This window comes from Bos grunniens, chromosome 10, assembly GCF_055505025.1.
Source record: "Bos grunniens cultivar Pamir isolate PY7600 chromosome 10, Bosgru_T2T1.0, whole genome shotgun sequence".
NCBI classification, from domain to species: Eukaryota; Metazoa; Chordata; class Mammalia; order Artiodactyla; family Bovidae; genus Bos; species Bos grunniens.
Genome location: NC_141174.1, coordinates 69,426,325 through 69,441,608, shown reverse-complemented (window position 1 = coordinate 69,441,608; position 15,284 = coordinate 69,426,325). Strand labels below are relative to the sequence as shown.

The 15,284-nt window shown below is 35.7% G+C and overlaps 1 protein-coding gene across 2 annotated transcripts in view; it reads left to right on the top strand.

The window, feature by feature from the left end:
* SPRED1 (sprouty related EVH1 domain containing 1) overlaps positions 1–15,284 on the top strand; it is a 120,801-nt gene that overhangs the window by 70,258 nt on the left and 35,259 nt on the right. For both annotated transcript variants that reach the window (XM_086318978.1, XM_086318977.1), the window contains one exon: positions 14,490–14,658. In XM_086318978.1, the coding sequence (XP_086175104.1) occupies positions 14,490–14,658 (169 nt within the window). The remainder of the gene's footprint in view (positions 1–14,489; positions 14,659–15,284) is intronic.

Here is a 15,284-nt window from a genome sequence, read left to right as displayed (position 1 = left end):
CAAAATTCTCAAAGCGAGGCTTCAACAGTATGTGAACCGTGAACTTCCAGATGTTCTGAATTTAGAAAAGGCAGAGGAACCAGAGATCAAATAGCCAACATCCATTGGATCATCGCAAAAGCAAGAGAATTCCAGAAAAACATCTACTTCTGTTTCATTGACTACACTAAAGCCTTTGACTCTGTGGATCACAACAGACTATAAAAAATTCTTAAAGAGATGGAAATAGCAGATCACCTTACTTGCCTCCTGAGATATCTGTATGCAGTTCAAGAAGAAACAGAACTGGACTTGAAACAACAGACTGGTTCCAAATTGGAAAGGAGTACATCAAGTCTGTATACTGTCACCATTTTTTTTACCTTGTATGCAGAGTACATCATGTGAAACACTGGGCTGGATGAAGCACAAGCTGGAATTAGATTGCTGGGAGAAATATCAGTAACCTCATATATGCAGATGATGCCACTCTTATGGCAGAAAGTGAAGAGGAACTAACGAGCCTTTTGATGAAGGTGAAAAAGGAGAGTGAAAAAGCTGGCTTAAAACTCCAGACTAAAAAAATGATGATCATGGCATCTGGTCCCATTACTTCATGGTGAACATATGGGGAAACAGTGAGAGACTTTATTTTTTGGGGCTCCAAAATTACTGCAGATGATGACTGCAGCCATGAAATTAAAAGATGGTTGCTCCTTGGAAGAAAAGTTATGACGAACCCAGACAGCATATTAAAAAGCAGTGACATTATTTTGCCAACAAAGATTGATCTAGTAAAAGCTATGGTTTTTCCAGTAGTCATGTATGGATGTGAGAGTTGGACTATAAAGAAAGCTGAGCACTGAAGAATTGATGCTTTTGAACTATAGTGTTGGAGCAGACTCTTGAGAGTCCCTTGGACTGCAAGGACATCAAACCAGTCAATCCTAATAGAAACTGACCCTGAACATTCATAGGAAGGACTGATGCTAAAGCTGAAGTTCCAATACTTTGGCCACCTGATGCAAAAAATTGACTCATTAGAAAAGACCCTGATGCTGGGAAAGATTGAAGGCAGGAGGGGAAGGGGATGACAGAGGAAGAGATGATTGGATGGCATCACCTACTCAATGAACATGAGTTTGAGTAAACGGTGGGAGATGGTGAAGGACAGGGAAGCCTGGCGTGCTGCAGTCCTTGGGGTCACAAAGAGTCAAACATGAATAAGCAACTGAACAACAGCTCTTACTAAAAATTAGCTGAGAGTTTTTTTGTAGGTTCTCCATTTTCTTCCATTGCTCTGTCCCTCCATAGGAATCACATACTGTTTCACTGTAGCTGTATTGTAAGCCCTAATAGTGGGCAAAGTGATCTCTCCCATTTTATTTTTCAATATTATTTTAACTGTCCTGGTATCTGTGCCTTTCCATATAAATTTTAGAATGAAATTGTCATTGTCTACAAAATTGGTTGGTCAATTTTGGGAGAACTGACATCCTTATTGTGTTGAAAATTCCAATCTATGAGTGTGATTTGTCTCCAGTTTAGGTCTTTCAGTTTCATTAGCATTTTGTAATTTTCAATGTATAGATCCTAAAGATACATTTTGTTAAGTGTGTATCTAAGTGTTTGATTTTCCATGGAGCAGTTTATATACTGCTGTCTTTGTAGTTTTGATTAGTGCATGCTCAGTTAGTGTGAACAGGAATTCACTTCATCAGTCTTGCTGAACTATGAGGTGTTTTGGTAGATTCCTTGGGGTTTTCTAACATAGGCCATTGTTGTCATGTATAAATATGAGCAGCTTTATTTCTTCCTTTTCCATCTGTATGCCTTTTATTTCTTTTTCTTTCCTTATTACAGTGGCTAGAACTTTAAATTCTGTGTTGAATAAGAATGGTCATAGTGGACATCCTTGGCTCTTTTAGATGTTAGCAGAAACAATTCACTCTTTCACTCTTGAGTATGATATTAGTTATAGAGTTTGTTACAGATGATTTTTATTGAGTTGCTGATAATTTTTTATCATGGATGGATTTTGGAATTAGTCAGATGAGTTTTCTGTGTCAGTTGATTATGTTCACATCTTCAGCTTGTTGATACCGTAGATTACACTTTTTTTTTTTTTCCAGTGTTGACTCAGCCTTGTATTTCTGGAATAAATCCCACTAGATCATGGTGTATAATCTTTTTATATGTTACTGGGTTTGATTTGCTGCTATTTTTTGGAGGAGTTTTGTATTTAAGTTATTGAGAGGTACTGGTCTGTAATATTCTTTCTTTTGGTATTACTATCTTTGTGTGGTGTTGGTGTCAACGTACTGGTGGCCTCATAAATGAATTGTGTAGTACTCCTTCCTCTTCTGTTTTCTGAAAGAGTTTGTGTAAAATTGATGTTAGTTCCTCTGAAAATATTTGGTAGAATTCTCCACTGAAACTGTCTCAGTGTATAGAGATCTCTCTCTCTCTCTCTTTTGGCCACTCGGCAACTTTTAGGATCTTAGTTCCCCAACCAGGAATTGAACCTAGGCCCTTGGCAGTGAATGTATGAAATCCTAATAATTGGGCGGCCAGGGAATTCCCAAGAAAAGTCTCTTTGCAAGCTTTTAAATTACAAATTCAGTTTCTTCAAGGCTTATAGGACTATTTAGGTTCATCTGTTTTATCTTGGTTGAGTTTTGATAATAATGTGATTTTCAAAGAATTGGTCCACTTCCAAGCTGTCTAATTTGAGTGTAAAGGTGTTTTTAGTATCTCAAGTACTCTTTTTTTTTTTTTCTTTTTTGGGGCAAGGAATACAACTAAGTCGGAAAGCTAGCTGACGAAGAAGATGGCAGACTAATGTCTGAAATAACCATCTTCTCAAGTGCTTTTTGAAAGGCTATAGGATCTTAGCAGCAACTCATGTTTCATTCCTAAAATTGGTGATTTGTATCTTTATTTTTAGCTTGTCAATCTTACTAGAGATTTATTAGTTTTGCTTTTCTTTTCTTTTTTTTTTTTTTGTAGATCAGCTTTTTTTTTTCCTCCCCATCTATTTTCAGTTTCTGTTTCTGTTGATTTCTTTTCTTTGGTATTTTCTTCCTTCAGCTTGCTTTGGATTTATTTTGCTCTTCTTTTTCAAGTTTCTTGAGGTAGAAACTTCAGTTATTGATTTGATACCTTTCCTCATTCCAATATCCATAGTTTTTTGAAAGACTTCAATTTTTTTAATATAAAAGTTTGACTTTATAAATTTTAATCTCACTTATTAAATTAATCAAATCTTATATATCCTTTGTGTGTGTGTGTTTGTTTCAACTTAAAGGTTAAAAATCCACAGCTGTCATCATGTATTTGGATATTCTTGTGTTTTGAATGGTTTTTGTGTTAACGTGACTATTGCTGTGTAAGTCAGTTAACAAAGGTTCATGGCTGTTAAAGTCTTAAGTCACCGAGATTGATTTCATCAGAATTGTATGGACCTCTCTCCAAATTATGCAGACCCAATGGAGGGTGAAGAGAATTGTTTAAGTTTATTTAGTTTTATTCTTTCAGTTCAGAGTTCTGACATCCTGTGCGGACTTGGGAGAGAGTCAAGTAAAGAAGCTGGGTCACACTGACTGTGCCCAAGAATTTGCCACTAGGAGTCAGAGTAGTAACCTAATTGTGACAGTTCACTTCTCTGTTTTGTATCTCATCTCCTCTTCCCTCATAACACCCCATTTCACTTATATTTTCTATGACTCCAGTTTCCTGAATAGTTACAGGTTTCTAATGGTTTTCTATTTTTTTCATTCAGCTTTGATAAGTTATAATTTTTCTTGGAAATTGCTGTTTCACTTAGGTTTTCAAATTTGAGATCTTAAAACCTTACACTGATATTACTTTCTAAATCTTTGCTCTGCCTTCCATTTTAATTACATAGTCACAGTGTAATTATCATATTTAGGAAATTTAACATAAATATAGGTCTTTAATCTACAGTCCATATTTCAGTTTTGCCAACTCTTTTGATAATGTTCTTAAAACATTTTTTGTTCTCTCAGTACAAGTAGCATTTAGCTGTCATGTGTCTTTATTCTTCAATCTGGAGCAGTTCTTCAGGTTTTTTTCATGACATTGTTTCAGTTTAGTCGCTTAGTCGTGTCCAACTCTTTGCAACCCCGTGGACTGCAGCACGCCAGGCTTCCCTGTCCCATCACCGACTCCTGGAGATTGTTCAAACTCATGGCCATCGAGTCAGTGATGCCATCCAACCATCTCATCCTCTGTCTTCCCCTTCTCCTGCTTTCAATCTTTCCCAGCATCAGGCTCTTTTCCAGTGAGTCAGTTTTTCACATCAGGTGACCAAAGTATTGGAGTTTCAACTTCAGCTTCAGTCCTTCCAATGAATATTCTGGACTGATCTCTTTTTAGGATGGACTGGTTGGATCTCCTTGCAGTCCAAGGGACTCTTGAGTCTTCTCTACCACCACAGTTCAAAAGCATCAATTCTTCAGCACTCAGCTTTCTTTAGAGTCAGACTCTCACATCTATACATGACTACTAGAAAAACTATAGCTTTGACTAGATGGACCTTTGTTGGCAGGGTAATGTCTCTGCTTTTTAATATGCTGTCTAGGTTGGTCATAACTTTTCTTCCAAGGAGCAAGTTTCTTTTAATTTCATGGCTGCAGGCACCATCTGGGATGATTTTATTGTTGGTGATTTTGATGGCCCCAAAATAAAGTCCGGAGAAGGCAATGGCACCCCACTCCAGTACTCTTGCCTGGAAAATCCCATGGATGGAGGAGCCTGGTAGGCTGCAGTCCATGGGGTCTCGAAGAGTCGGACACAACTGAGCGACTTCCCTTTCACTTTTCACTTTCATGCATTGGAGAAGGAAATGGCAAGCCACTCCAGTGTTCTTGCCAGGAGAATCCCAGGGACAGGGGAGCTTGGTGGGCTGCCGTCTATGGGGTCACACAGAGTCGGACACGACTGAAGTGACTTAGCAGCAGCAGCAAAATAAAGTCTGTCACTATTTCCATTGTTTCCCCATCTATTTGCCATGAAGTGATAGGACTGAATGCTATGATCTTAGTTTTTTGAATGTTGAATTTTAAGCCAGCTCTTTCACTCTCCCCTTTCACTTTCCTCAAGAGGCTCTTTAGTTCCTCTTCACTTTGTGCCATAAGGATGGTGTCATCTGAGTATCTGAGGTTATTGATATTTCTCCCAGCAGTCTGGATTCCAGCTTGTGCTTCATCCAGCCAGGCATTTCACATGATGTACTCTGCATGTAAGTTGAATAAGCAGGGTGACAATATACTGCCTTGATATACTCCTTTCCTAAATTGGAACCAGTCCATTGTTCCATGTCCAGTTCTAACTGTTGCTTCTTGATCTGCATACAGATTTCTCAGGAGGCAAGTAAGGTGGTCTGGTATTTCCATCTCTTTAAGAATTTTTCCATGGGTTGTTGTGATCCACACAATCAAAGGCTTTGGCGTAAGTCAATAAAGCAGAACTCTGTGATGTTTTTCTGGAACTCTCTTGCTTTTTGATGATCCAACGGATGTTGGCTATTTGATCTCTGATTCCTCTGCCTTTTCTAAATCCAGTTTGAACAGCTGGAATTTCATGGTTCACATACTCTTGAAGCCTTGCTTGGAGAATTTTGAGCATGACTTTGCTATTGTGTGAGATGAGTGCAATTGTGTGGTTGTTTCAACATTCTTTGACATTCCCTTTCTTTGGAATTGAAATGAAAGCTTATCTTTTCCACTCCTGTGGCCACTGCTGTGTTTTCTAAACTTGCTGGCATATTGAGTGCAACAGTTTCACAGCATCATCTTTTAGGATTTGAAACGGCTCACCTGGAATTCCATCACCTCCACTAGCTTTGTTCATAGTGATGCTTCCTAAGGCCTGCTGGACTTTGCATTTCAGGATGTACTTGGGTATAATCTCAAAAATGACAGAATGATCTGTTTGTTTCCAATGCAAACCATTCAGTATCATATTAATCCAAATTTCTGCCCCAACCAATTATGCTGAAGAAGCTGAAGTTGAATGATTCTATGAAGACCTACAAGACCTTTTGGAACTAACACTCAAAAAAGATGTCCTTTTCATCATATGGGACTAGAATGCAAAAGTCGGAGAAGGCAATGGCACCCCACTCCAGTACTCTTGCTTGGAAAATCCCATGGACGGAGGAGCCTGTTAGGCTGCAATCCATGGGGTCGCTAAGAGTTGGACACGACTGAGCTACTTCACTTTCATGCATTGGAGAAGGAAATGGCAACCCACTCCAGTGTTCTTGCCTGGAGAATCCCAGGGACGGGGGAGCCTGGTGGGCTGCCGTCTATGGGGTCGCACAGAGTCGGACACGACTGAAATGACTTAGCATAGCATAGCATAGAATGCAAAAGTAGAAAGTCAAGAGATACCTGGAGTAACAGGCAAATTTAGCCTTGGAGTACAAAATGAAGCAGGGCAAAGGCTAACAGAGTTTTCATGAAACTGACATATTTTAAAATATTGGCTCCTGCCCTTCTTTTTGTGGTAGCTGAACTGTTATTATTTGGGAAGAAACTACCATTTTGCCTTCTGTTACTTTTTAGATTTTTTTCTAAAGTCCCATTTATCTCAGAACCCAACTTTAAATACAAATTTCTATTAGTAGATAATTAGTAAAAATGTGTTATTTGATAACAATATAGTTTCATATTTTATAGAATGCCTTGGTGTCCTTTATAAAGGGTTTTATATCATCCAGATACAAAGTTTTTTATATCATCCAGAAAACTAAAGGTCATAATAGGAGGCAGCTATTTGAGTTACCAGGTATTGATTTTGTTTGTCAAGTGATTTAACTTTAAAATGCAGTTTTTATTTTTAAAATGAAATGTTTTTTCTTTCATTCAAAGATATTTCTTAAAGTTACCAAAATAATTTCTTTGTCTAGTTACCAACTATACTACATCTTAGATAATGCTTTCTGTAAACATGTAATTATCTACTTGTAAGGTAGCATATGTAATAAAGTTACATAGTAGTTTGAAAGTACATATTTATTTTTACTCTGCTTTCCCAAATTATTACTTGTTATTAGTGAGACAGAAATGTACTTATATCCATTTTTGGCTTGGTCTATTTTAAATGCTTCTGACAAATAGTCCAGTAATTTGCTGTATATTTCCCAAAATAACTTGAAATATATCTTCAGAAGTTTTAGTTAATTTAGTGACTCTCAAACCCATCCCCCTCCTTTTTTTTCTTTATAATATATCCTAGAATTTCTTTCAGAGAAAGGAAGAATGTTGGAGATTGTAATGTTTTCACTCTCTGTAGAATCAATCTGTTAACAAGCTCTTTGAGGTCCTGAGCACCTTTATTTATCATTCAAACTCCTCCCCATCCTGTACTCAAAAAAGTAAATACTGACCTCTCAGCCTTTGTAGCAACTTTTCTATTATGGGCTGGTTGCATCACCTTATGACTAACATCACCCTTGCTGCTCATATGTATTGAAGATCTGCTGTGTGTCAGATGCTATTTGAATACTTTGTGTATATTACCTCATTTAATTCTTAAGTCAGATGGGTAATGAATGGTGAACACTGGAGGGGACCCAGTTACTGTAAGCTTTAGAGCCTCTGAGCTTAAAATTAATTTATATACCGAAATCCCTCTTATGCTTTCTTTTTTTCTTCTTGGGAAGTATATGTGGATCGTTCTGTTTCTACTATAATTCATATTTTAATCATTTTACTTTGGAAATATTTTGCTCATGTGAAGAATATCCATTCTCATTAACCATCTTTCTTCTTTTCCTTTCTCTTTTAGCTCTTAGCCTGCTTCTGTAAGAAAACCACTTCTCTTCCTTCTCTGCCTTCATCTATAATAGATTTTGATATATTTAATGCTTACAGTAGATTTGCTTTCCTTAAATTCAGAGTTCACCTATGCATATGGTTGTTTTTTTATAATACCTATTTAACCTTTCTAGAAGAAAAAGAGTATTTGTTCTTTTTGTTATCACTAGCTCAAAAGACCTTAAGATCTTATTAAAATAGTCATGTTCCAAAAGTATTTATCTAGCTAGAAAAGACTTGTATATCTTAGCCAACTTAGATCTATTCAGATCTATATTAAAAGTGCAAAGCTGTTATACCAAATAACCCTGTTTTTCTTCCTTCCTTAAAGTCCCTTTCCTAAAGCTGATCCAGTCAGTCTATTTGCAGTGATTAAGTTCTACTCAAATCTGATCAGGTCTATTCATATGTAAGAGTCTGAAATTTTCTCTCTCTCTCTCTTTTTTTTTTTTGGAGGTGATCAGCATAAAAATATTTAAGTGCTTTTGAATTTGTTGCTTTTTCTAGTTAAGTTTTTTTCATTACGCTTTTTTATAGTTTATAGTAAATAATTATTTTTTCCGAATCCCAATAAATTTGTAGATGGTCAAGAGTTCAGAAGTTATAGTGTTGATTTTAAAACTCTTTAATTTCTTCTTTGTTAACTAGCCACATTCTTGGTGGATCCATTAGGGGTTATTGGTAACAAGTTACTTTGCATATGTTCTTTTGTAGTTACTCTTGTTGAGTCACTCTTAATATTCACTTTGCAGTTATTTATGCTCAGTATCTTTTCTCCTTATTATTTAATATATAATCTGTCTTTAGCGTAGAAATGAGGACAGGGCCAATGATCTTCTTTCAGATTTATGTGATTAATACATTCTAATTTATAAGTCAAGCTCTGGGAGTTGGTGATGGACAGGGAAGCCTGGCACTCTGCAGTCCATGGGGTTGTAAAGAGTTGGACACTACTGAGTGATTGAATTGGATTGGACTGAATTTATAAATGTCCTTCATGGTTACTGTGGAGGTCTGATGAAATTCACACTTCTAGAACGCCTTAACCCCAGAAAGAAGCACATTCAACTAAGAAGTAGCAAAGCTGTATTAATAGTTTTAACAACTTGTTTATTTATGATTATACTTTTAATGGCTTCTGGTAGTTGCTTTTAGGGTACTCTTCTTAAAATTATTCATTTTGTGCTAAATCTTCATGTAGGAAAAAATAAAAGTTCTAAGAGTAAGTATAGGTCATGTATTCTGGGAGAGCTGTAACCACTTCAGGCCAGTAGAACACCTGTTACTTTACTGGATTAGTAATTAATAGATATGGGACTTCCCTGGTGGCTCAGCAATAAAGAATCCTCCTGCCAATGCAGGAGACACAAATTCAATCCCTAGGTCAGGAAGAACCGTTTGGAGAAGGAAATGACAACCCACTCCCATAGTCTTGCCTGGGAAATCTCATGGAGAGAGGAGCCTGGTGGGCTGCAGCCCATGGGGTTGTAGAAGAGTTGGATACAACTTAGCTACTAAACAACAGTAACAATTAATAGATATAACTCTCTATTGACTAATAATTTATCTGGTTAGCTTATTTTTCCTGCAGCATAAATAATTCACCTGGCACCTTTGGATTGGTTGATTGTCATCCCTTGGCAAAAATGTAGTTGCCATTTTCTACAGTTTCTACAGTTCCAAACACAAATGTGGTAAACATTGAACTCTGCTTCCTATATGCCTATTACTGTTAATATAATATTATGGTGATCTTACAATACAGAATTAATATAGTGAAAACTGCAATGAACTAAAGTCAGAACATATTGTTCTGATATAGTTGAGAAGTGGAAGTAGAAGATGGGAAGAATTCACTAATTTTTAAGAATCCTTTCAGCCCTTAAAGTTATTTTTATTTTTAAAGAATGGAGATTTAGTATTGATGGTGGGTAAAAGCCTTTTTAATCTCGTTGATCTTTTTTAAAAATTTGAGATAGATGGGTTTTATTCCTATTATTTAATAAAAGTATTATTTATATTGTCCTTAATGTTATGAGTACATTTATTTTTTAAATGCTACTTAAAGTCAGAAGCAAAACAGTTTTTTAATATCTTGCATGACAAGAGATTTTTATACTTCAGATGTGGAGGCTTTGATAATTATGTAAATGCTGAGTGATGCAGAATGTTCTAGGAAGCATATTTTTTAAATTACTTCCAAAAATCATGAGTCATTTGTTGTGTCAATAGATTACCTGCATTTTTCTTTCCTGACACCTATTCCTAAATTCAGAATAGCTACACTGTAGTAGCCTTTCCCTGTTTTTCATTTGCTGAATCCTGTCCAGCTCTGCCACCCCATGGGCTGCAGCACACCAAGCTTCTCTGTCCTTCACTATCTCCCAGAGTTTGCTTGTCCTAAATAATAGTTATTTTTGTGGTATGCTAAATATATACTATGCACAGTATGATATATTTTATATCCTAATGTTACTTTGTAGGTAAAAATTAATGACATAAATTGACATCTACTTCAGAATTAGTTGGCATTTTGTTTTTGTACCAAGTTGGTATGGTGTGTAACCTCAATATTTATATAACTTTCAGGTGGAACACATTTTTGCATAAGTACTTGTGTGAGTCAAAGAGCTAGTTCATTATCCTTACTGTTTCCTCAGTGTATTTAAAAACTCATTTTAAAAACTTCTTTTTCTTAAAAAAAAACACAAACTTTCTGTGTGTTTTGGGACCCTGTAAAAAATAGATGCTGTTTGTAAACAAGTGGTATAGATGAGTATAGATCATGTTGAAATTTTTCTAGCAGATAGTTGGAAAAGAACTTAGGGAAGTTTTGAAAAAGAGTTAACAGCATTTTCATCTATTAAAAATTAATTTAGTGACAGTTTTCATGTAATAAGACTATGGCACCACACTCAGGTTTTTATGTCCTTCCCTTTTTTGACAATTGCAATTGAGCAGTTTTCCAAAATATTTATGTCTTTTCCACTGTTTATGAATTAATATGTTATTTTATGAATTAATATAAATTAACTTATGAAGTAATAAATTAAGTAAATATGTTGCAGTAATCTATAATACCAATTTTAACTTCTTGAATTCCAGAACTTAATTATGAATTTTATTATTATTATTACAAAATGGTTTTTGTGACAGTTTGTAAAGTACAAGTGCTAACACACTTTGCCTGTAAGCAAGCAGGACATTATTTTGTTTTATTTGTCATTTATTGCAGAATTAACAAAACTTACTATCAGATATGATTTTTTCAGTGATATGCTGGTAAAAGTTTAACAATAAGCTTTTGGTGGGGGAGTTGGTAGAGAGAGGCAGTTTATAGCTTAACATCAATATGAGATATAATAGAATCAATATAACATCACATCACTGCATATGGAGTTGGGAAGAAGTGATTAGTAAGTACTATACCAGTATTTTTTCTTTTATTACCTGTGCTTTTGGTGTTATATCCAAGAAAATGTTGCCAAATCCAATGTCATGGAGTTTTTGTCCTATGTTTTCTTCTAAGAGTTCTGTTGTTTTAGGTCTTCTTTAGGTCCTTGATCCATTATGAGTTAATTTTTACATGTGGTGTTAGATAAGGATGAAACTTCATTCTTCTGCATGTGGATATCCAGTTTCCTAGGACCATTTGTTGAAAAGACTTTTACTTTCTTCCATTGAACAGTCTCGTCATTGTTGTCAGATATTTTGATGTGGTTTCCTTTTTGTTGGTTATTTTTGTCTTGAAAAGATGTTCAGTTCAGTTCAGTCACTCAGTTGTGTCCAACTCTTTGTGACCCCATGAACTGCAGCACGCCAGGGTCCATCACCAACTGCCAGAGCTTGCTCAAACTCAGGTCCATCAAGTCGGTGATGCCATCCAACCATCTCATCTTCTGTCATCTCCTTCTCCTCCTGCCTTCAATATTTCCCAGCATCAAGGTCTTTTCCAGTGAGTCAGTTCTTCACATCAGGTGGCCAAAGTATTGGAACATCAGCTTCAGCATCAGTCCTTCCAGTGAACATTCAGGACTGCCTTTAGGATTGACTGGTTTGATCTCCTTGCAGTACAAGGGACTCTCAAGAGTCTTCTCTGACACCACAGTTCAAAAGCATCAGTTCTTTGGTGCTCAGCTTTCTTTATAGTCAGACTCTCACATCCATACATGACTACTGGGAAAAACCATAGCTTTGACTGCATGGACCTTTGTCAGCAAAGTAATGTCTCTGGTTTTTAATATGCTGTCTAGGTTGGTCATAGCTTTTCTTCCAAGGAGCAGGTGTCTTTTAATTTCATGGCTGCAGTCACCATCTGCAGTGATTTTGGAGCCCCCCAAAATAAAGTCTGTCACTGTTTCCATTGTTTCCCCATCTATTTGCCATGAAGTGATGGGACTGGATGCCACGATCTTAGTTTTTTGAATGTTGAGTTTTAAGCCAAGTTTTCACTCTTCTCATTCACTTTCATCTTCACTTTCTGCCATAAGGGTGCTGTCATCAGTGTATCTGAGGTTATTGATATTTCTCCCAGAACTCTTGATTCCAGCTTGTGCTTCATCCAGCCCAGCGTTTCACATTATGTACTTTGCATATAAGTTAAATAAGCAGGGTGACTATATACAGCCTTGGCATACTCCTTTCCCAATTTGGAACCAGTCTGTTGTTCCATGTCCATTTCTAACTTGTTGCTTCTTGATCTGCCTACACATTTCTCAGGAGGGCAGGTAAGGTGGTCTGGTATTCCTGTCTCTTGAAAAATTTTCCATAGTTTGTTGTGATCTACACAGTCAGAGGCTTTGGTGTAATCAGTAAAGCAGATGTAGATATTTTTCTGGAATTCTCTTGCTTTCTTCTATGACTCAACGGATATTGGCAGTTTGCTCTCCTAAATTTTGTTAAGTGCTATTTCTGCTTTTTCAGATGAGATCGTGTGGATTTTTTCCTTGCATTCTGTTCATGTAGGATATTACTTTGATCAGTTTTTATGTGTTTATAACTGTCCTTGCATTTCGAGAATAAATCCAGTTTGGTCATAGTATGTATCGTCCTTCTAATGTACTGCTGAGTTTGGTTTGCAAATGTTGAGGATTTTTACATTAAGGATTTTTGCGTCCTTCATATTCATAAAGGATGTTGTTACATAGTTAGTTGTCTTGTAGTGTCTTTGTTATCAGGATAATGCTGTCCTCATAGAATGAATTAGGAAGATTTTACTCTAGTCTTTTGATAAAGTTTGAGGTGCTGGTATTAGTTCTTTAAATGTTTGATATAATTCACCAGTGAAGCCATTAGGCCCAGGGTTTTTCTTTGTCACGAGATGTTTGATTATTGATTCAGTCTACTTACTAATTATGTATTTATTAAGATTTTCTTTTTGTTTCTTACTTGATCTGTCTTGTTTTTCTAGTAATTTGTCCATTAAATCTAGGTTATTTGATTTGTTGGTGTACAGTTGTTCACAGTACTCTCTCATAATTCTTTTTATTTCTGTAGAATTGGCGTAATAATGTCTCCATTTTGATTCTGATTTCTCTTTTTCTTCTTAGTCCTTCTAGCTCAAGATTTGTTCATTATTAAAATCATTTTGAAGAGCCAACTTTTGGTTTCATTGATTTTTCTCTATTATTTTTCTGGTCTCTACTTTGTCTCTCCTCTGATCTTCATTATTTCCTTTATTCTTTTTGCTAGGTTTGGGTTTAGTTTGTTCCTTAAATTTTAAAGTTATATTGTTGATTTAAGATTTTTCCTTTTTTTTTTTTAATGCAAGTGTTTATACTTATACATTTTCCCCTTAGTACTGCTTTCTTTGTTTCCTTTAAGTTTTGGTATGTTGTATCATTGTTTTCATCCTCTTTAAGTGTCTTACAACTTCCCTTATGGTTTCTTCTTTGATAAGTTGGTTGTTTAATTCCCAGAATATTTTGAATTTTCCAATTTTCCTTTTGTTATTGATTTTTAACTTTATCTTAATTTGGTCAGAAATACTTTGTATGATATCCATATTCTTTAATATAGTGAGATTAATTTGTGGCCTAACATATGGTATATCCTGAAAAATGTCCCTTGTGCATTTCAGAAAAACGTGTGTTCTGTTACTGAATAGAGTGTTTCGTATGTCTGTTTGGTCTAGTTGATTACTGTGTTAAATTCTCTATTTCTTGAAGGATAAGGTCCTTTCTACTCACCTTGGCTTTTGTAATTTGTATGCAGGCTGTGCCAGGAACATGTGCACAGCTGTCTGCCCTATGGCTGGAAATGGGTATGAGGGTTGGTGCTGCTACTAAGCTAATAGCTGAAATTGACCAAAATTAACTGCAGTTTACTGTCCATGTCTTTTCCTGAAAATTACAAGCTTTCAGCAGACTCTAAGGTTCCAACATAGTTACATCCGATAGATATTGCCAGCCAGTTTTGTCTAGGTAGGGAGATAGATACCTGGGGCTTCTTAAGAACTCTGCCATCTTTCCAGAATCTTCTTTAATCCCATATTAATTTCTGAATCAAGTGACTTTGTGAGTAGATTAAGTAACAAGACCTCACATTAATGGAGGGATGCTTTTATTAAAATATAACAGCCCTTTTCTCAACTAACTTTGTATTTAAGAGTTATGTTAAATTCATTTGATACATGTATAGTAATTTTTGGCATTTAACTTTTGGCAGGTGGTTTTGGAATGTATGCTTAAAAAAGACCTTATTTACAATAAGGTCACTCCAACATTTCACCACTGGAAGATTGATGACAAGAAATTTGGCCTTACCTTTCAAAGTCCTGCTGATGCTAGGGCTTTTGATAGAGGCATTCGGAGAGCTATAGAGGATATTTCTCAAGGTAGGTTGTTTTGACTGTTTCCTTAATTTATTAGTTACATATAGTAGAAGTGACTTCAAGGGCTCAAAAAGAGAGGAGCAGTCAGAACTTTCAAAATCCTGCATGTGTGTGTTACTCATATCCTTGTTTTGGTAATTATAAGCAGAAAATGTATAATAATTAAATATATGTTGACTCTAGTTAATCTATGACAAAACCTTTCTTAAGTCTTTACCTGATTTCATTAATAAGGATTGGCAGAGACTGCAACCTATCCCTTTGTGTATCTTACCAGTCTGTTAGATCATAAACTCTAAAGCTTGCAAGTTTAAAAGGGAGGAAGAATATTTACATGTAAGACTGGGTTTTGCTTAATTAAACAAAATGAAATCACTTCAAAAGTCATTTCTTTCCCCCAAAGAAGTCATAACTAAGATTTAATTTGTTTTTTTAATTAAGAAAGAAAATATATCTGTTAGTAGAAATAACCTTCTTATACAAAGCAACTGAATGAAAACGTGTTGACAGCATGTGACTTGTACATTTTGAAGATGGGACTTTAGTAAAAAAATTAGAAAACGTGAACTAATTATGAGACAAGCCAGAAGCAAGAACATCAAAAAACTTAGCACAAATATGTATTGTTA